Here is a 21,563-nt window from a genome sequence, read left to right on the forward strand (position 1 = left end):
ACCAATCAGGGCTTCATAAGCCTTGGAGCACCCTGACCCTGATGCTCTCTGACCACTGAGAACTTGCCCTATTAGTGACAGATCATTCAATGGAAACCACCACAGCCTGCTGGAACATTTCACAGACTCAAGATCAGTCACTCTGCTGCTGAACTACACATGCTGAGACAACATTAAGATACATTAATTACCTATTAATACTTTTAAAATGAATTCAATTCACTTTTTCTGATTATCAAGTCTGACAAAAATAAGCTCTGGAAAAGAAAGAGATACAGGCAAAGAATGTAGCCTAGAGACTTGACTAGTGTTGACAGAGATGGAGGGAAAATTCCACCAAGGGAGGTGAAGGATGAAAAAAACTGTGATATAAAACTGAAGAAAATATAGCTCTAATCATAATTTTGCACTAGGTGGGATCATTTGCCCACCAAATGGAAAATTACATATGGAATACACAGACACTCAAAAATAGCACCTGTCCTTCACTCCACAGTTTATTCTTTTACTAAGAGAATAATATATCAGCATAAAAATTTTTGCAAATCATAATCAAAATTTCTGAATATAATTATCACTTTTGTATAATTCCTTTCAACCTCAATACACTTTTATCTTAACAGTTACAAGCAATATAAAAAATTAATATTCTGGGGGGTTTTTGCTTGATATATGTAAGTATTTTTAAATTTTACAATGTAGTATTTATCATTTTTAATGACAAAGTCATATTCAGTGCTAATATAATTTATGTACCCATCCTCTTAAGACATCTAAATTGATTCCTATTTTTCACTATTAAAAATAACCATTTTAAGAAGTACTTTTTCCATAGACACATCAATATTGTTAACTATTACTATTTTTAATTTCCATCAAGTCCCCTTTCCACTGAGGCCTGTCCTTTCCACCAATGGGGGTGATAATACACATGGTCATATTTGCAACTTAATCTGGACTCTGACCCTTGCACTGACTAAAGAGAACACCTGACTGAAGCTGAGCCAGTAAGATTTTCTCCTTCAGGAATATAAAAGGTATGTCACTGATGGCTTTGGAGCTGCGGGAGCCATTCCCACAATGTGTATAGATTAACAGTCATGAGCTTTTGTAGAGCCAGTTTTTTTGTTCAAAACAGGGGACATAAGATTCTCAGAGGAATATAACTGACTACTTACCAAATTGATTGTACTTTCTGATCCTAGCCCAACAAACAATGATGATGCCAGCAGCTGCTTTTCTTTCTCCTCTTTAGATTGGGTAAGGACTTGAGATGGATCCTTTTTTGTTACAGTTTGATCTCCATTCTCCATCATTATACTCTCCTGAGGAACTGGCAGAGCTTCTGTTTCATCACCAGTTTTGCTTTCTTTCTTGGGAAGATAGCCCTCTTTCCCCCACAATTTCTTTATACCTTCCAGCTTCAAGCCATTTGTCCTAAGGAGATTGATAATGAAATCAAGTCAGTTTAAATAACTGCTAAATGGTTACCTTCATGAGGCATTTTTTAAAAAACACATCTTTGTTGTCATCTTTTAGAAATAGCTTTCAGATTATATTCTATATGCCAGAAATAAAATTGAGATCTACAGTTTTGATTTTAGTTAAAGCCAACCTTCACCAACCCTCCAGCCAAAATATTTAATGCAACAGAACTCAAGGCTTAGTTTAAAATTTCAGATCATTTAATTTTCATTTAATTGTTTGAATAAGATGTCCAAAAACAGAAATACTATAAATCAGTTCCTTTCAGTGTACGGACTTTTCAAAATTATCCTTACTTCTGATGGGTTAAAGATCAGAAATGACATAGTTTCATAGCTATAATCACTTAATGAAGGAATTAACACTCTATAAATTCACTACATAAAATCCTGTGGAAAGCAAAAAAAAAAAATTCATTCAAATCTACTCCTATGTGTAAATTTACCTTTAATCCAAAAGATTTTATTAATGTGAACACAATCTACATTTTCACCTATTATTGCTGTTTAGTCACTAAGTCGTGTCCAACTCTTTTGAGACCCACCCAGCTCCTCTGTCCAAGGGATTTCTCAGGTAAGAACAACGAAGTGGTTGCCATTTCCTTCTCCAGGGTTCTTCCTGACCCACGGATTGAACCCACATTCCTGCATTGGCAGGCAGATTCCTTACCACTGAACCACCAGAAAAGCCCCATTAACTATTATAAAGTACATTAATAAAAATGAATGAGGTTTGATCTATAAAAGAAAAAAGTATTAATGATACTTTTGGAAAAAGCATGAATGTGAGGAGTTAATACCTGAGGTGAAGAAGAATAAAGCAGTGATTAGGATTAAGACTCATCTACTGTTGTCCCAGAAGCTACAGCTGCAAATCCTAAGTGTAGGCTCAAACAACCAAAGACTACCTCTATTGTTTTCATTTAAGAACCATGTGTCCTTGGCACCAACTCATTAAGTATCTCTGCCATGATCTAAAACTGCAGTTTTAAAATTTGTGCTATAAGATAGGCAGATCATGAAATGACTCTATAATAAGATTTCAGAAATATCTGTACTGATTGTTATTCTACTTCATTCTACTTAATGATTTGTTGGAATCACAGTCAGTTTGATTTTCTGTAGTACTCCAGAAACAAAAAAAGATCATTATACTTCATACTGAGTGAAGAACTAATGCTATTAAGTACCAACTGTCTAAAAGAAAGTCTAACGCTAATAAAGAACGCCCTACAGGAAATCAGTCCATTCAACAAATGTTGAATGTTCCTTTATAAATATCTTCATTTCTCTCTTTCAGGTACCAAAGAGTTTTCTTAAAAGTTAACAAACAAACAAAATCCTGTTACTTATCTATCAAACCTTTCAGAAGAAAACTGGTTGATCTTGTGTGAGCAGATAAAAAAGTCATCACGGGAGCCACTAAAATGACCCTAGCATCTCTAGGATGCTCAACAGCAACAAGGGATTCATGAATCCCCCAGGAGAATGACAGTGTGTTTTGTAACCTTGTTTACCAAAACATATCCTTTAATTATTAAGGGGTAGTTTAAAAAAAAAAAGAGAAACTCTCCAAATGATTCAAATATTAATTTAATAAAAAAAAAGAAAAGTAAGCGTAGTAGTTCCTGGGATGTTCCATCCAGATCCCCGTTCAATGAAGGAGTCACTGGTGCAGCTGCTGGGACTGTAGAACCCTTAGGGATTTGCCTCAGTTGTAGAGTCACATCAGTTGCAGAAAATGCCCTTTTCCCAGGCCACCCACATCCAATAATTAATGAGCAGACATATAGAGTCCTGGCCACCCATTTCAGCCCAACTCAGGACAGCTCTGATGGGCCATTCTAGCTCCAGAGCTTCCAAGTGAGTTGGCAGACACTGTTGTTGGCAATAACAACATTGATTCTAGACTTCTTTTTCTGCCCAACCCTCTTCTTTTCCTTCCCTTCCACAGCTGACAATGCCAAGGACACTCCTTAATATTTTGCATGCTAAATTCCATCTCCAAATGCACTTCCCAGGGATTTCAACCCACAATAATTGGCAAAAATGAGAAAGGGAAGGAAAATGGAGCCTGCATTATTGTTGTTAAGTTGCTAAGTCGTGTCCAACTCTTTGTGACCCCATGAAGTGCAGCATGCCAGGCTTTCCTGTGCTTCACTATCTCCCAGAGTCTGATCAAACTCATGTCCATTGGGTCAGTGATGCCATCCAACTATCTCATCCTCTATAACAGGCACACACGCCTATCAGTTCAGTTCAGTCACTCAGTCATGTCCGACTCTTTGTGACCCCATGAACTGCAGCACACCAGGCCTCCCTGTCCATCACCAATTCCCGGAGTTCACTCAGACTCACGTCCATGGAGTCGGTGATGCCATCCAGCCATCTCATCCTCCGTCCTCCCCTTCTCCTCCTGCCCCCAATCCCTCCCAGCATCACAGTCTTTTCCAATGAGTCAACTCTTCACATGAGCTGGACAAAGTACTGGAATTTCAGCTTTAGCATCATTCCTTCCAAAGAACACCCAGGACTGGTCTCCTTTAGAATGGACTGGTTGGATCTCCTTGCAGGCCAAGGGACTCTCAAGAGTCTTCTCCAACACCACAGTTCAAAAGCATCAATTCTTCGGCGCTCAGCTTTCTTCACAGTCCAACTCTCATATCCATACGTGACTACTGGAAAAACCATAGCCTTGAATAGATGGACCTTTGTTGGCAAAGTAAAGTCTCTGCTTTTTAATATGCTATCTAGATTGGTCATAACTTTCCTTCCAAGGAGTACGTGTCTTTTAATTTCATGGCTGCAATCACCATCTACAGTGATTTTGGAGCCCAAAAAAATAAAGGCTGACAATGTTTCCACTGTTTCCCCATCTATTTCCCATGAAGTGATGGGACCAGATGCCATGATCTTCGTTTTCTGACTGTTGAGCTTTAAGCCAGCTTTTTCACTCTCCTCTTTCACTTTCATCAAGAGGCTTTTTAGTTCCTCTTCACTTTCTGCCATAAGGGTGGTGTCATCTGCATATCTAAGATTATTGATTTTCCAGCTTGTGCTTCTTTCAGCCCAGCGTTTCTCATGATGTACTCTGCATATAAGCTAAATAAGCAGGGTGACGATATACAGCCTTGACATACTCCTTTTCCTATTTGGAACCAGTCTGTTGTTCCATGTCCAGTTCTAACTGTTGCTTCCTGACCTGCATATAGGTTTCTCAAGAGGCAGGTCAGGTGGTCTGGTAATCCCATCTCTTGAAGAATTTTCCACAGTTTATTGTAATCCACACAGTCAAAGGCTTTGGCATAGTCATAAAGCAGAAATAGATGTTTTTCTGGAACTCTCTTGCTTTTTCCATGATCCAACGGATGTTGGCAATTTGCTGTCTGGTTCCTCTGCCTTTTCTAAAACCAGCTTGAACATCTGGAAGTTCACAGTTCACATATTGCTGAAGCCTGGCTTGCAGAATTTTGAGCATTACTTTACTAGCGTGTGAGATGAGTGCAATTGTGCGGTAGGTAGTTTGAGCATTCTTTGGCATTGCCATTCTTTGGGATTGGAATGAAAACTGACCTTTTCCAATCCTGTGGCCACTGCTGAGTTTTCCAAATTTGCTGGCATATTGAGTGCAAAACTTTCACAGCATGATTTTAGGATCTGAAATAGCTCAACTGGAATTCCATCACCTCCACTAGCTTTGTTTGTAGTGATGCTTCCTAAGGTCCTTGACTTCCTTGACTTCACATTCCAGGATGTCTGGCTCTAGGTGAGTGATCACACCATCGTGATTATCTGGGTTGTGAACAGTTCTTCTGTGTATTCTTGCCACCTCTTCTTAATATCTTCTGCTTCTGTCAGGTCCATACCATTTCTGTCCTTTATTGTGCCCATCTTTGCATGAAATGTTCCCTTGGTATCTCTAATTTTCTTGAAGAGATCTCTAGTCTTTCCCATTCTGTTGTTTTCCTCTATTTCTTTGCATTGATCACAGAGGAAGGCTTTCTTATCTCTCCTTGCTATTCTTTGGAACTCTGCATTCAGATGCTTCTATCTTTCCTCTTCTCCTTTGCTTTTCGCTTCTCTTCTTTTCACAGCTATTTATAAGGCCTCCTCAGACAGCCATTTTGCTTTTTTGCATTTCTTTTCCATGGGGATGGTCTTGATCCCTGCCTCCTGTACAATGTCACGAACCTCCGTCCTTAGTTCATCAGGCACTCTATCTATCAGATCGAGTCCCTTAAATCTATTTCTCACTTCCACTGTATAATCATAAGGGATGTGATTTTGGTCATACCTGAATGGTCTAGTGGTTTTCCCTACTTTCTTCAATTTAAGTCTGAATTTGGCAATAAGGAGTGCATGATCTGAGCCACAAAAATTTTCACTATCATGCATTACATATAGAAAGTCTAAATAGGAAGTATATGAGAGCAGCATAAAACCATTTCACACACAAAATACGCTTCTTTCTGATATGAAACACTGTAAAAAAATTTTAAACATCAGTCATCTTTGCCTGGATTTTGACAATAATAATATTAATATAATACATGGTTTTATATGGTATACCTTTTGTGCTATTTTTAATCAGGCCATTCAAACACAGATGTAAATTATGGCCAAACAATCTTCAAAACTGCTGCCTGCCAGGCTCCTCTGTCCACGGACTTCTCTAGCCAAGAATACCAGAGTGGGTAGCTGTTGCCTTCTTCAGGGGCTCTTCTCAACCCAGGGATCAAATGCAGGTCTCTCACATTGCAGGTGAATCCTTTACAATCTGAGCCACCAGTGAAGCCCAATGAAGCAATCTTCAGAAGGGGCTTCCCTGGTACCTCAGCTGGTAAAGAATCTGCCTGTAATGCAGGAGACCCTGGTTTGATTCCTGGGTCAGAAAGATATGCAGAAGAAGGGATAGGCTACCCACTCCAGTATTCTTGGGCTTCCCTGGTGGCTCAGCTGGTAAAGAATCCACCTGCATTGTGGGAGACCTGGGTTTGATCCTTGGTTTGGGACAATCCCGTGGAGAAGGGAAAGGCTACCCACTCTAGTATTCTGGCCTGGAGAATTCCATGGACTGTATAGTTCATGGGGTCAAAAAGAGTTGGACACGACTGAGTGACTTTCACTCACTCACTCAACATTCAAAGACTGGGAATATACTTTGAGCTCCAGAAATTCCCATTCGAGCTAGGGTGCTGCTCTACAATAGAACTTAAGGTAAGAAATTCTAAATCGGCTTGCTGTACTTTATTCTGGTTCAGACGGTAAAGTGTCTGCCTACAATGCGGGAGACCCAGGTTCAATCCCTGGGTCAGGAAGATCTTATGGAGCAGGAAATGGCAACCCACTGCAGTATTCTTGCCTGGAAAATCCCATGGACAGTGGAACCTGGTAGGCTACAGTCCATGGGGTCGCAAAGAGTCGGACACAACTGAGCAACTTCACTTCCACTTCACTTTATTCTCAACTTGCCAGAGACTGAAGAAGAACCATCATCTCCTCTCTAAAGCTGATTCACCTTGCCAATTACCACACAGGTTCCTAATCTGAAATAATGTGTGAGCTGTGGTCCTTTTTAGATAGAAATTTTAAATTCATCCCTCACACTGCATTTCATGATAATACGGCATATGTATAATTCCTTAGCAGCTTTGCCAAATGTCTTTTCTCTGCATGCAGTACATGTACACATATAGGATTCACAAGGTCCTGTCAAGTCCCCCAGACCCTAGTTCCAATACTAAAAAAGCAGGTGCCATCATCTGTTGTTCAGTAAAAGGGACTACATTTCCTCCCTGGATTGGGAGGGTTTGGGTTTTCTGTTTCTCCTTGCCTCGCCTCTCTATTCGCTGTCTAAGGTACTTAAATGCTATCACCACCACCACCATTATATGTTCATGGACCATATCTGCACCCCATGCTTGTAATGCTGACATTAAATGTCTGGGAAAGAAAAGGGTGTCAACAGAGCAGGGGAAAAAAACGCTAGGAAAGAGGTTTTGAACTTATGCCTTTTCACTCAGCATATCATCTATGTTTCTCATATTCTGTCATTCTTCTGATAAATCCTTCTTATAACCATCTCACTGGAAGGCTGACAAATACAAAGATGAACATAAAATAAGGTCACTGAGTCAATTCAAATGTCATCTTTCATATGAGATTTTATCATTTATTTCAACAATGCTGCCATTACACAAAATATTTTTGAATTCTTTTAGAAGAAGCTCCTTCACAAACAAAAATGCCATTTTCATTATTTTATGTCACATTGGTATACTAACCAGTTATCCAGATTGACTACAACTTTTATGTAGTAAATTCAGCTTTTAGTTAATAACAATAATGACAGCAATGACAGTTATTAATTATATTAGTACCATTTATCAATCCTTTATTATGTATTGGGTTGTACAAGGCACTTTGCATACATTATCTCATTTTATTAACTTGATCATAATTTCTAATGTATTCATATTTCAAAAATAAAAATTACCTAAAAAGGATGGAGATTTGGTTCCATGTTTAGACGTTTAGACAAATGTATCACCAAATTTCAAGGTGGCTGTAAAGAGGCTCTGAAAGCATTCTGAACAAAATATACAGCTTTATCAAGTGAAGTCTGTCACCTGTCACCTTATTTTATGTTCATCTATGTTTGTCAATTTCCAATGAGATGGTTTTAAGAAATAGATTATGAGGAATGTGGAATGATATGTTGAATACTCACCTGGGTATAGAAGTTCTGATACACTACTTTAAAAATGTGTGTGTGTATACATGGTATACAGTAATAACACACACAAAGTATGTATACTTTCTGTACTGTCTTGGAAGCAAGCTCTCTTAAAGTATGACAGTCTGCACACTATCAGTACTTTGAAAGCAATACATAGAAACAACAACCCATGCAGAATTTAGCTTTCAGGAACCCTTCAACATTTAAAGACATTTAAACACTCCCATGTTCTCAATTTTAATAAGAAAGGAACTTACTCTTTTAGTCCGGTCTCTGTACTATTCCCAGATATATCTGAACCAAGAGAAATGCCAGCAGGAGACTGTCGTCCAGTGAAGCCAGATGAAGAAAAAGAGAGTCCATATGGTTCAAAATTGAGAACTAGAATTTTAAAACAAAAACAGAGGTTCATATTTAAAACAAAGCAAAAATTATGAAAAAAGCAAAAATTATCAAAAGCACCATTTAATACTGAAATAAAATAACTGAATACTAGGATTCAGTGACAATTTTTAAACTGGAAAGCGTCTGGGAAATAATCTAATCAAATATTTATAGTAATAATAATAACAAAGCAGCTATTATTTATTGAATCTCTACTACAGTTTTCAGACAATTAATTTATCAAAGACAAACAGTCTTTCATTTTTTTAGCTCCCTTCAAAGCTAAAAACAATTCAACCAGGAAAGACAACTGATAAGTCAGGTCTACTGATAAGTTGCTCTTCTCATGCAAAAATGTTTAATGAACTATGAATGAAGATCTCACTGTGTTTTTGTTTCACAAAATGCTCTTACGCACATTCCTGTACCAACTGGACTGATGGAACCCTCAATGTAAAATCTCCCTTACTGTCAAAGAACAAGGTTTACCCAGGTTCAGATTCCTTTGAGTCTGTATACCCAAATGACTCATCCAGAGCCACAAAATTCATATTGTGATTGTGGTAGAGCACATATCAATATCCACTCTCCTCTTCTTTATAAGTTATAGAACCCTCCATTCTTAACTAGGTAAATAGCCACCCAGAAAAGAGATAACATTTCCAGACTCTTCTACCATGTGACTGAATTCTGACCAATGAAATTATATGCACATTTTGTGTACAACTTCTGGAAGGAATCCTCCTGGAAGAAAAAAATCTTCCTCTCTTCCTTCCTCTTTTATGTTCATAAAGCCATCATCAATACTAGGCTGCCTATTTCCAGATTTCTTTAATGGGAAAAAGCAATACCCTGTGCCTTGCATAAGGCCCTGTTTTCTAATATGCTATTTAACTAAATTCAATCCTAAATGGCACATTAACTCTTTGGATTGCCTATTTACAATACAAAGTGAAGTTGCTGAGTCGTGTCTGACTCTTTGCGATCCATGGTCTGTAGACTGCCAAGCTCCTCCATCCATCGGATTTTCCAGGCAAGAATACCAGAGTGGTTTGCCATTAAAGACCTTCTTAAATAATAAAAAGTATCTCAGAAAATAAAATGTAAACTTCTGCAACTAGTATTCTCTTTTACAAATGAGGAAACTGTAGTCAAGAGCCTACAATGAAGACACCCAGAGTACCAAGACAAGAAATGAAAGAGGCAGACTCAACATCAGATACTCTGGTTCCAGAACTGCACCCTCAGTCATAGTACACACTGGCTCCTTCAAAGGAAACACCACCTAATCTAAGGTGTACTACATAAATCAGCCTGTTTGTTAGCTAAATGAAAGATACAGAAGAGAACTACTTCTCAGTAGAAAAAAATAATGGGCTCATTAATAATAATCAAGAGAACCAGTTCTTAATGTAGGTTGGGTGTTAACTAGATTGTGAAATAGAACTTTCTTTTGTCTATAAAGTGAAGATCAGCAGTTTCCAAGATAACCAAGAATAAGCTGACTTCACAGAATCTACAAATCTTTTTATACCTACAACCAGGCTTTCAGAGACACAGATACAAAAGGTACAGAAGTAAGACTCAAAAATCTGTATCATTTTTTCAGAACTCTCTTTGTGATTCTGATTCTTAATCATGTTTGGAAACCACTTGTCTAAGTCTTTCTAAGGTGCTTTTCAGCTAGAATATCCTCTCATTTTAAGTTTTCAAATCATCTGTTTAACCTTCTAGTCCATATTGGCCTCTTTTAAATAGCATCTGTGACAGCCAGCCATCCAGCCTCTGCACTGACACTTCAGTAATAGCAGAGCTCAAGAAATGTTTCAAGAGTTTAAGACAAAGAGCACTTAAGATAATGTTTAAGCAAAGACCAGAAAGAGTTCAAAATTAGAGGTAAAAAGTTGAAAATAGAAGGGAAGAAAAAACTAGACATGAAAGAGGACAATATCTGGAGAACAGTCAGATAAAATTCTGATTATGATACAGAAGAATTAAAGATTGTCATCTAAGAAAGGCTGAGAAAGGCTTAACATTGAGAATAACATTCAAACCACATTATTTTCATTAAGTGAAAATTTCCCAAGATTCTTACAGAGATAAATGACTAGAGGGACAAAAATTGGCGAGAGTTAACTAGATGAATATGTGCAAACTGAGGAGCAGGAAGAGAATAATGCTATACAGAGAGTCAGGAGAAGACAGAAGATGGCTGAATTGAAACTTAACAGATATGTAGAAGTTAACCAGATGAAGGGCAATTCATACAGAAGAGAAAGCATGAGCCAGAAGCAGAGAGAGTCCTTGGGAGTTGGGAGCTACCAAGAGTAATGCAGGTGAGAAATAAAAATATAAACTATCCTGGGCATAAGTAATTCAATATTTAACTTGTTTGTATCCTTCACAACTTCAGAGGCCTTGACTATATGCACATTCCTTCTTTATCATTTGCTATACTTCTGTGACTACCCCCAGATCTTATTAATTTTATTTTTTGAGAGACCAACATTCTCAACTTGATGTGGTTTTCAAAAATCCTTAATTTTGTAGACAGGAGTTGCTGCTGCTGCTGTTCAGTTACTAAGTGGTGTCCAACTCTTTGTGACCCCATGGACTGCATGCAGCATGCCAGGCTTCCTTGTCCTCCACTATCTCTTGGAGTTTGCTCAAACTCATTGAGTCGGTGATGCTCTCTAACCAGCCCATCTTCTGCTGCCCCCTTCTCCTTTTATCTTCAATCTTTTCCAGTATCAGAATCTTTTCCAATGACTCAGCTTTTCACATCAGATGGTCAAAGTATTTTTGAGCTTCAGCATCAGTCCTTCCAATGAATATTCAGGGTAGAATTCCTTTAGGATTGACTGGTTTGATCTCCTTGCTGTCCAGGGGACTCTCAAGAGTCTTCTCCAGCACAATTCAAAACCATCAATTCTTCAGTGCTCAGCCTTCTTTAAGGTCCAACTCTCACATCTGTACAGGACTACTGGAAAAACCATAGCTTTGACTACATGGACCTTTGTTGGCAAAGTGATATCTCTGCTTTTTAACATGTTGTCTAGGTTTATCATAGCTTTCCTTCCAAGGAGCAAGTGTCTTTTAATTTCATGGCTGCAGTCACTGTCCACAGTGATTTTGGAGTTCAAGAAAATAAAATCACTGCTTCCACTTTTTCCCCATCTATTTGCCATGAAGTGATAGGACTGGATGACATTATCTTTTTTTTTTTTTTTAACAGAATAATCCACACTGATTCTTCAGTGTTTCTCTTGGGTACAAAATGGTAGTAAGTTTGTTCCTCACTATCCCACCTATTTTTACCAATTCTTAGTATTTTCCTGAAATTTGTTGTTAACATGCTTGGCATTTTTCTACCCAAGAGAGTGAAGTACTGTATCCCTCATAAAAGTGACATTTAACTATAAATTATTTACAAAAATTTCAAACAAGATCAGCATCAGAACCAATTGACACTTGAAAGATTCCAGAATTAACAACTTTTTAGGCTGAAAATACCTATTTTCCACCAACTTTTTACTTCCTGTCATTGCCATCAAATCATAAGATACATGATTTTATAACTTACCCCTGAAGTACTTACTAAAGCACTTACTATGTCCTGTCTTGTAACTGATTCCCTTTCCATGATGTTGAGGCTCATGAAATTTTAATTTAGAGAACTTTTAAGAAATAGATTTTGAAGGAGAGGGGAAAAGCCTAATTTGACAGTTTAACTTCATTTATAACGATGAATCTATGATTAAAAATGTACTTGGCAAATTAATACACTAGCTTGGGGAGTTTCAGGGCTATTGTATTTGTCTCAGCCACTTAACTTATTTTAAGAAAGAAGTCAGGGAGTACCAGAAATTAGGCTCCTTGTCCTACCTCCCCTTCCCTATTCTAGCCTTGAATTGCAGTAATAAGAGCAACTGATGGGGAATTCCTGGTGGTCCAGTGGCTAGGGCTGCGCGTTTCTGCTGTAGGGAGCACAAATTCAATCCCTGATGGGGAATTAAGATTCCATATGCCACAAGGCACAGCCAAAAAAAAGAGCAATTTAAAACCCCCAAACATTTGAAAACAAGGAAATATGGCAACTGGACCACGTCTCCCACTCTGGAACTCTGCATTTTTCACCCTGTGCCTCGGATGTCATAAGACATGCACTCGAGTCAGAGGTTGGGTAATTATAATTTAAAATTTTTACTTCCCCCTCTATATATTCTGTCAATATATGAGGGTTAAATAAGAAGGAAACTGATTACCCTTTGACAGAAAATTGAACTTTCTACACCATTAGGTATCATTGTACTAAATAATGTATTAAACTATAAAGAGAGCTGAATGCCAAAGAATTGATGCTTTTGAACTGTGGTGTTGGAGAAGACCCTTGAGAGTCCCTGGGACTGCAAGGAGATCCAACCAGTCCATCCTAAATGAGATCAGTCCTGGGTGTTCATTGGATGGGCAAATGTTGAAGCTGAAACTCCAATACTTTGGCCACCTGATGCGAAGAGCTGACTCATTGGAAAAGACCCTGATGCTGGGAAAGATTGAGGGCAGGAGGAGAAAGGGATGACGAAGATGAGATGGTTGGATGGCATCACCGACTCAATGTACATGGGTTTGGATGGACTCTGGGCGTTGGTGATGGACAGGGAGGCCTGGCGTGCTGTGGTTCATGGGTCACAAAGAGTTGGACACGACTGAGCGACTGAACTGAACTGAAACCTTAAAAGAGAAAATACTTCTACTTCTGCAAAAAAATACCATCAAGCCGATTATATAAATGTTTATACTTTTTGGTTTCATCATAGGATCATCCATTTACTTGAACTTTTTTGCCTAGCACAGAGCCTGAATTAACAAGTACTCAACAAAATCATTAAAGAATGAGTAGAAGGCAATGGCACCCGACTCCAGTACTCTTGCCTGGAAAATCCCATGGATGGAGGAGCCTGGAAGGCTGCAATCCATGGGGTCGCTAAGAGTCGGACACGGCTGAGTGACTTCACTTTCACTTTTCACTTTCATGCATTGGAGAAGGAAATGGCAACCCACTCCAGGGTTCTTTCCTGGAGAATCCCAGGGATGGGGGAGCCTGGTGGGCTGCCGTCTATGGGGTTGCACAGAGTCGGACACGATTGAAGCGACTTAGCAGCAGCAGCAGCTGAACAAAAAAAGGACTTTCAGCATTAAACTTTTTAGTATTAACATTCTGAATTCCTATATATATAAGTCAATGGTCTCCCTTTATTCATATCCCATCCACCATCAAATATTTCTATAATCTCCTCTTGACTAAAACCATGACAGAAGTCTTTCCCTGACACCCTACATTTTTAAAATATAAGTTATTATTTCCTTTCTTAGCCATTACTAAACTCACTGATTAGATATACAAGATTGTTCAGAATGAAAATGAAACTCACTATCCATAGTAACCAGCATTTTTTTTCTGAAGTTTTTCTGCAGGTATGCTGACAGGAACATCTGTCAGTCCTTTAGCACAGTGACCAACATGATAATTCTACCTTCAAGTTCTTTTAAAATTATAAGATGATCTGAGGCACTTATGTACATGAAACGTATGACTTTTGGAACTCCCCCCCTTTTTTTTTTCTGTTTACCCCAAATAAGGCCAGGGTGAACAAGTCACAAGCAGATTTAAAGAGGGATAATAAATCTTCTCAGTTATATACTTACATGACTATGATACCAATCACATGAAAAAGTCATGTCCCTACAATGTAACTTATTATAAACTCATGAAAAATTACCTTTTTCCTGAGAAAGCTTTTCTTCCTGCCGTTGGTGGTGAGGTTTGTAAGGCGCTGCCCCCTGTGTTAGTTCTTCAGCCACAAAACCATCCAGAAAAGATAAGGAAGCATCTACCTAAGTAAAGCAAAAATTAGGAATTAAAACACTTACCCTACACAGTAGACTGCACAATCATATAAGTAATGTTAGCCCACATTTCCTAAAAATAATTTTTAAGTGAAAAACAGAACTTCAATTCTAAAATTGCTACTCAACTCTCTAGCTTTTTGAAACATCAATAATCAAATCCCTCAGCTCTAAGAATCTAACAATATAAGTCATTTGCACTTATTATTAATTCACTGCACTGCAGAATACATTTTTGTTGTATATTAAAGAATCATGTTGGATGCTAATCGTTCAGAAAAGGGAAGACACAAGACCTGCCCTCATGAGACTTGTAACTTACTAGAGGAGAAGACATATACACTACGAGCTATGCTGTCTTCATTAGTTTCCTCCTGCTGGGGGCTAAAAACAAGGTGGTGGCAAAGGCTAGTTCCTTCTGGAGGCTCCAGGAGAGAACAGGTTCCTTGTCTCTTTCTAGAGGCATTCCTCGGCTTGTGGCTATATCACTCCAATCTCTGCTTCTATGGTTACTTTGCCTTCTCCTCTCTGACCTCTTGCCTCACTTTTATAAGGACACTTCATGATTATATTATGCCTACTCAGATGATCCACATTAATCTCCCCATTACAAAATTCGTAATCAAACCTACAAAGTCCCTTTTACCACATAAAGTAACATATGCATAGGCTCTGGGCTTCTCAGGTGGCACTAGTGGTAAAGAACCCATCTGAGAATGGAGTTGTAAGAGACACGGGTTTGATCCCTGGGTCAGGAAGATGCCCTGGAGGAGGGCATGGCAACCCACTCCAGAATTCTTGCCTGGAGAATTCCATGGACAGAGGAGCCTGGTGGGCTACAGTCTATGGGGTTGCAGTCAGACACAACTGAAGAGCCTTAACATACACACACACACATGCACAGGCTCCAGGGATTAAGATGTGAATATCTTGGGGAGGGCTGTTATCCAGCCTCCCACACTGATTTCACTACCCTGTTCTTTTCAACAGCAACAGTTCAACAGCAACAGTTAGAACCGGACATGGAACAACAGACTGGTTCCAAATAGGAAAAGGAGTACGTAAAGGCTGTATATTTTCACCCTGCTTATTTAGCTTCTATGCAGAGTACATCATGAGAAACGCTGGGCTAGAGGAAGCACAAACTGGAATCAAGATTGCAAGGAGAAATATCAATAACCTCAGATACACAGATGACACCACCCTTATGGCAGAAAGTGAAAAAGAACTGAAGAGCCTCTTGATGAAAGTGAAAGAGGAGAGTGAAAAAGTTGGCTTAAAGCTCAACATTTAGAAAACTAAGATCATGGCATCCGGTCCCATCACTTCATGGCAAATAGAGGGGGAAACAGTGGAAACAGTGGCTGATTTTATTTTTCTGGGCTCCAAAATCACTGCCAATGGTGACTGCAGCCATGAAATTAAAAGACGCTTACTCCTTGGAAGGAAAGTTATGACCAACCTAGATAAAGAGACATTACTTTGCCAACAAAGGTCTGTCTAGTCAAGGCTATGGTTTTCCAGTGGTCATGTATGGATGTGAGAGTTGGACTATAAAGAAAGCTGAGCACCAAAGAATTGACACTTTTGAACTGTGGTGTTGGAGAAGACTCTTGAAAGTCCTTTGGATTGCAAGGAGATCCAACCAGTCCATCTTAAAGGAGATCAGTCCTGGGTGTTCATTGGAAGGACTGATGTTGAAGCTGAAACTCCAATACTTTGGCCACCTGATGCCAAGAGCTGACTCATTGGAAAAGACCCTGATGCTGGGAAAGATTGAGGGCATGACAAGAAGGGGACGACAGAGGATGAGATGGTTGGATGGCATCACCAACTCAATGCACATGGGTTTGGGTAGACTCCGGGAGTTGGTGATGGACAGGGAGGCCTGGCATGCTGTGGTTCATGGGGTCGCAAAGAGTTGGACACGACTGAGCAACTAAACTGAACTGAACTTATTCCTTTCTACCTAGAAATGTTTCTTCACAAATCTGTGGAATATTAACTTAATTTCAACAAAGTACAAGAATAGATAGGTTAAATGAAAAGAAATAAAGAGACGAAAAAAGAGTAAGAGGAAAATGAGAAAAAGAGAAAATTAAGTGAGAAAGGAAAACAAGATACACAAGAGGATACAGCAATAACAACCTCCGAAACCACAGATCTGCTTCTCCTGATTTAGCTAAGTATATACAACCAGCTCTGGAGAAAATGGCACCCCACTCCAGAAAATCCCACGGACAGAGGAGCATGGTAGGCTGCAGTCCATGGGGTCGCTGGGAGTCAGACACGACTGACCGACTTCACTTTCACTTTTCACTTTCATGCATTGGAGAAGGAAATGGCAACCCACTCCAGTGTTCTTGCCTGGAGAATTCCAGGGACAGGGGAGCCTGGTGGGCTGCCATCTGTGGGGTCGAACAGAGTCGGACACGACTGAAGCGACTTAGCAGCAGCAGCAGCATACAACCAGCTCAGATAATTTAGAAATGCAGGTAATTCTCAAAAATTTAATTGGCATCTCACACTCTGAATTTGGAAAAGTTTTGTTTTGGTAAGATTCTTAAATAGATGAAGCTATGTCATCATCATTATCTTTCAGATAGAAAAAGAAGTAGAGTTACTAACTAGCTTAACAGCATATGTATTCATACAGCCTCAGGAATGTTAAACCAAGGCCTCTGCCCATGAGGAGCTAATGAAAAAAATTAATGAACAAAGGTTCAAAATGAATACAAGCCATGAATGTGCTCAGTCACCTCAGTCATGCCCGACTCTTTGCCATCCTATCGACTATAGCCAGGTTCCTCTGTCCATGGGATTCTTCAGGCAAGAATACTGGAATGACATTTCCTCCTCCAGGGGATCTCCCCAGCCAGAGATCAAACCTGCATCTCCATCTGAATCGTAATTAGTGGGAATGCCCATCCTCTCCTGTAGAATATGACATCTAACATAAAAATCTGAAAAATCTGACTTCCTCTTTGAAGTTTTCAGATTTACACCAATCTGAGGGAGAACTCAAAGTGAAATGTGACTAAGTGCTTTGCCTAAAAGGGCAGGTGCTGAAAGCAGGTGGGAGAAGGAAAGGTGAGTGATCAGGTTCCAGAGTAGTAAAGATTTAGATGGTAGATGCATAAAATAAAGTGGAGAAATTTTTTTCTTACATTCTCAAAGAGAGTAATAATAAAATGATATATTAGAGAAGTTTGAAGGAGATAAAATTTTTAATTTCTCAAATTATTATATGTTAAAGGAGATTGTCACAGAATATAAACCCCTTCCACAGCAGTTCTCCAGAACAGATTAGTCTTCCTTACTATTTAGGATCACTATTGAACTAGAGGAGAAGGCGGCAACAGAGGATGAGATGGTTGGATGGCATCATTCACTCAATAGACATGAGTTTGAGCAAATTCAGGGAGATAATGAAGGACAAGGAAGCCTGGAGTGCTGCAGTTCATGGGGTTGCAGAGTCAGACACAACTTAGCGACTGAACAACAACAACTGAATAGAAGCTCTCAAATCCTCTCTCACACTAACATGAGAAAAACGCCAACCTTCATCTTAAGCGCTACAGAAATTACATTTTGGTACATTATAGATATATCTCAAATGCAAGAATTATTCTTTTTAAACACAATGCAACCCTTAAAAAGACAGAATGCAGATGTCTTACCACCATGTCTTCACAACTCTTATCAAGTGGAAGTAAGCTCTTCATCAATTTTATATTCTCATGCAAGTGTTTTAATTCAAATGCATGCTGTCTCAAGCAAGTATCCAAAGATGTGGTAAATTCCTGGATTAATCTCTCAACTATATTAGAAGAGTGTGCTTGGGGTGTCAACTTGGTCACAGCAGCTATTATCCAGGCTTTTGTTTCTGAAGAAATGGAGTCATTCATAAGTAACTTGTAGAGCTTGGTTATAACTTCCTCTGGTGTTTCCTTATTTAAGAGATAGGAATACTCTCCTAACACCTGTAAGTAAAACAAAGAAATGAATATATGCAAACATCAAGTTAGATAGCAATTACACTCAGAAATCTAAACAAAGTGTCTGCAGAGTAAATTTAATCTATACTAAGCATATTCTCACAGTAAAAAAATTATTAAAAATAAAATTGCATATTTTAGGTCAAAATTACACCATGAATTGGGGAGGAGGAAATGGCAACCCACTCCAGTATTCTTGCCTGGAATGTTCCATGGACAGAGGAGCCTAGCGAGCTACAGTTCATAGGGTCACAAAGAGTCAGATACGACTAAGCAACTGAACACCACCACCATGAACTGGAAGTGAATACAAGAAGGACTTTCACATCTTTATTATTAACAATATATAAAGCATCATATCTTTACAAGTTAGCTTTCTTCTGAACTTCCAGGATTGGATGTTGGTTTTTACAAGCACTTTCACATTCTGTTACTATTTTCCAATAACCATTTAAACAAGTGGTTCCCACACACTAGCATGCGTAAGAGCCATCTGAAATGTTTCACAAAAATACAGATTTCTGACTCTACTCCCAGATAATCTGATTTAGTATGTCTGTGGTGGGGATCTACAATACACATTCTGAACAAATACCATCTGATTCTGATACAGATGATCCACAGAAGAGACTTTGAGGAACACTGATCTATGTTACACATTCTCTTTTCTACATCTAACTTATTCAGGTCTCAACACCATCACCAAAAGAATTTAATCAACATCTATAGAACACACCACCCAACAGTAAGCAGGATACTTTTCGAGCACCCACAGAACATTTAACAAGACAGACTATATCTTAGGCCATAAAATAAACCTCAAGAGACTTAAAAGAACTGAAATCATAAGAGTATTTTCTCTGACAACAAACTAAAATCAGTAACAGGAAGGACAACAGGAAATTTTCAAGACACTTAAAGACAAAACAACACCCTATCTTTCCATTACATAAATGAGGAAAGAACACTCCCAAACAGTCTATGAAGCCAGTATGACCTTGATACTAAACCCAAAGAGTAGGGAAAAAACAAAACAAAAAAAAGTAAAAAAAAAAAAAAAAGAAGATCCCTCATAAACAGAGATGCAAAAATTCTTAACACAGTCTCAAGAAATCTACAAAAAAAAAAAATTCTAGATTAATAAGTGAATTTAGCAAGGTATAAGATCAAAATACAGAAATAAACCACTAATCTATGAAAAAGGAGGCAAGCGTATAGGATAGAGAAAGGAACAGTTTCTTCAATAAGTGGTGCTGGGAAAACTAGACTGCTACATGTAAAATGATAAAATTATAACATTTCCTCACATTATATACAAAATTAAACTTAAAATGGATTAATGATCTAATTGTAAGACCTGAATCATACAACTCCTAGAAAAGAACATTCTTTAACATAAATTGTAACGATATTTTCTTGGCTCTGTCTACTAAGGCAAAAATAAACAAATGGGACCTAATTAAACTTAAAAGCTTTTGCACACTAAAGGAAACAATCAACAAAATGAAAAAACAACCTACAGAATGGGAGAAAATATTTGTAAACAATGCAACCAGCAAGGACTTAATTTCCAAAATATACAAACAATCCATACAACTCAGTATCAACAAAACAACTCAATGAAAAAATGAGCAGAAGACCTGAATAGACATTTTTCCAAAGAAGACATAAAGCTGGCTAACAGGCACAAGAAAAGATGCTCAACATCACTAATTATTAGAGAAAAGCAAATCAAAAACCTCAGTGAGATATTACCTCACACCTGTGAGAATGAGTATTCTCAAAAAGTCTACAAATAACAAATGCTGGAGAGAATGTGGAGACAAGGGAACCCTTCTACATGACTGGCGGGAATTTAAATTGGTGAAGCCACTACAGAAAACAGTATGGATGTTTCTTTAAAAAATACAAAAGAGCTGCCATATAATCTAGCAACTTAACTCCTGGGCATATATATCCAGAGGAAACCAGAATTTGAAAAGATACATGCATCCCAATGTTCAGTGCAGCACTATTTACAATAGCCAAGATATGGAAGCCACCTAATGTCCACTGACATACTGAAAGGATAAAGAAGATATGGTGTATGTATATATATATATATATATATATATATATATATATACACACACACACATACATACACACACACACACACACACACACACACACGATGGAATACTACTCAGCCATGAAAAAGAATGAAATAATGCTATTTAAAGCAACATGGATGGAACTAGAAATTATCATACTAGGTGAAGCAAGTGAGAAAGAAAAAGACAAATACTCTATGATATCACTTATACGTGGCATCTAAAATGTGACACAAACCAATTTATCTAAGAAACAGACTCACAGGTAGAGAAAACAAACTTATGGTTATCAAAGGGGGTAGGAGATAGGGGAGATATAACTTAGGAATTTGGGATTAGCATATACAAACTACTATATATAAAACAGATAAATAACAATGTCCTACTGTATAGCACCAGGAACTATATTCAAAATCCTATAATAAATCATAATGGAAAAGAATGGCTGCAATCCATGGGGTTGCGAAGAGTCAGACACGACTGAGCGACTTCACTTTCACTTTTCACTTTCATGCACTGGAGAAGGCAATGGCAACCCACTCCAGTGTTCTTGCCTGGAGAATCCCAGGGACGGGGGAGCCTAGTGGGCTGCCATCTATGGGGTCGCACAGAGTCGGACACGACTGAAGTGACTTAGCAGTAGCAGTAGCAGTATATGTATAACTGAATCACTTTGCTGTATGCTAGAAATTAACACACACTGTAAATCAACTATATTCAATAAAATAAAATAAAATAAATAATAAAAAAAAACAAACCAGTGGTTACCAGTGGAACGAGGGAAGGGGGAAGGAGCAAGTTAGGTATAAGGGATTAAGAGATACAAACTACAAAGTATGAACTAGGTAAGCAACAAGGATGTACTGAATAGTACAGGAAATTAGACCCATAATCTTATAATAACCTTAATGGAATATAATTTGCAAAAGAAAGAATCAACATGCTGTACACTTAAAAC

The 21,563-nt window shown here is 38.3% G+C and overlaps 1 protein-coding gene across 3 annotated transcripts in view; it reads right to left on the reverse strand.

Moving 5' to 3' along the window:
• AP4E1 (adaptor related protein complex 4 subunit epsilon 1) overlaps window positions 1-21,563 on the reverse strand; it is a 69,387-nt gene that overhangs the window by 11,158 nt on the left and 36,666 nt on the right. For all 3 annotated transcript variants that reach the window (XM_061428775.1, XM_061428774.1, XM_061428776.1), the window contains 4 exons: window positions 18,195-18,497; window positions 14,388-14,502; window positions 8,481-8,604; window positions 1,179-1,437 (listed from right to left, as the gene is read on the reverse strand). In XM_061428775.1, coding sequence (XP_061284759.1) covers window positions 1,179-1,437; window positions 8,481-8,604; window positions 14,388-14,502; window positions 18,195-18,497 — 801 coding nt within the window. The remainder of the gene's footprint in view (window positions 1-1,178; window positions 1,438-8,480; window positions 8,605-14,387; window positions 14,503-18,194; window positions 18,498-21,563) is intronic.

This window comes from Bos javanicus, chromosome 10 (genome assembly GCF_032452875.1).
Source record: "Bos javanicus breed banteng chromosome 10, ARS-OSU_banteng_1.0, whole genome shotgun sequence".
NCBI lineage: Eukaryota > Metazoa > Chordata > Mammalia > Artiodactyla > Bovidae > Bos > Bos javanicus.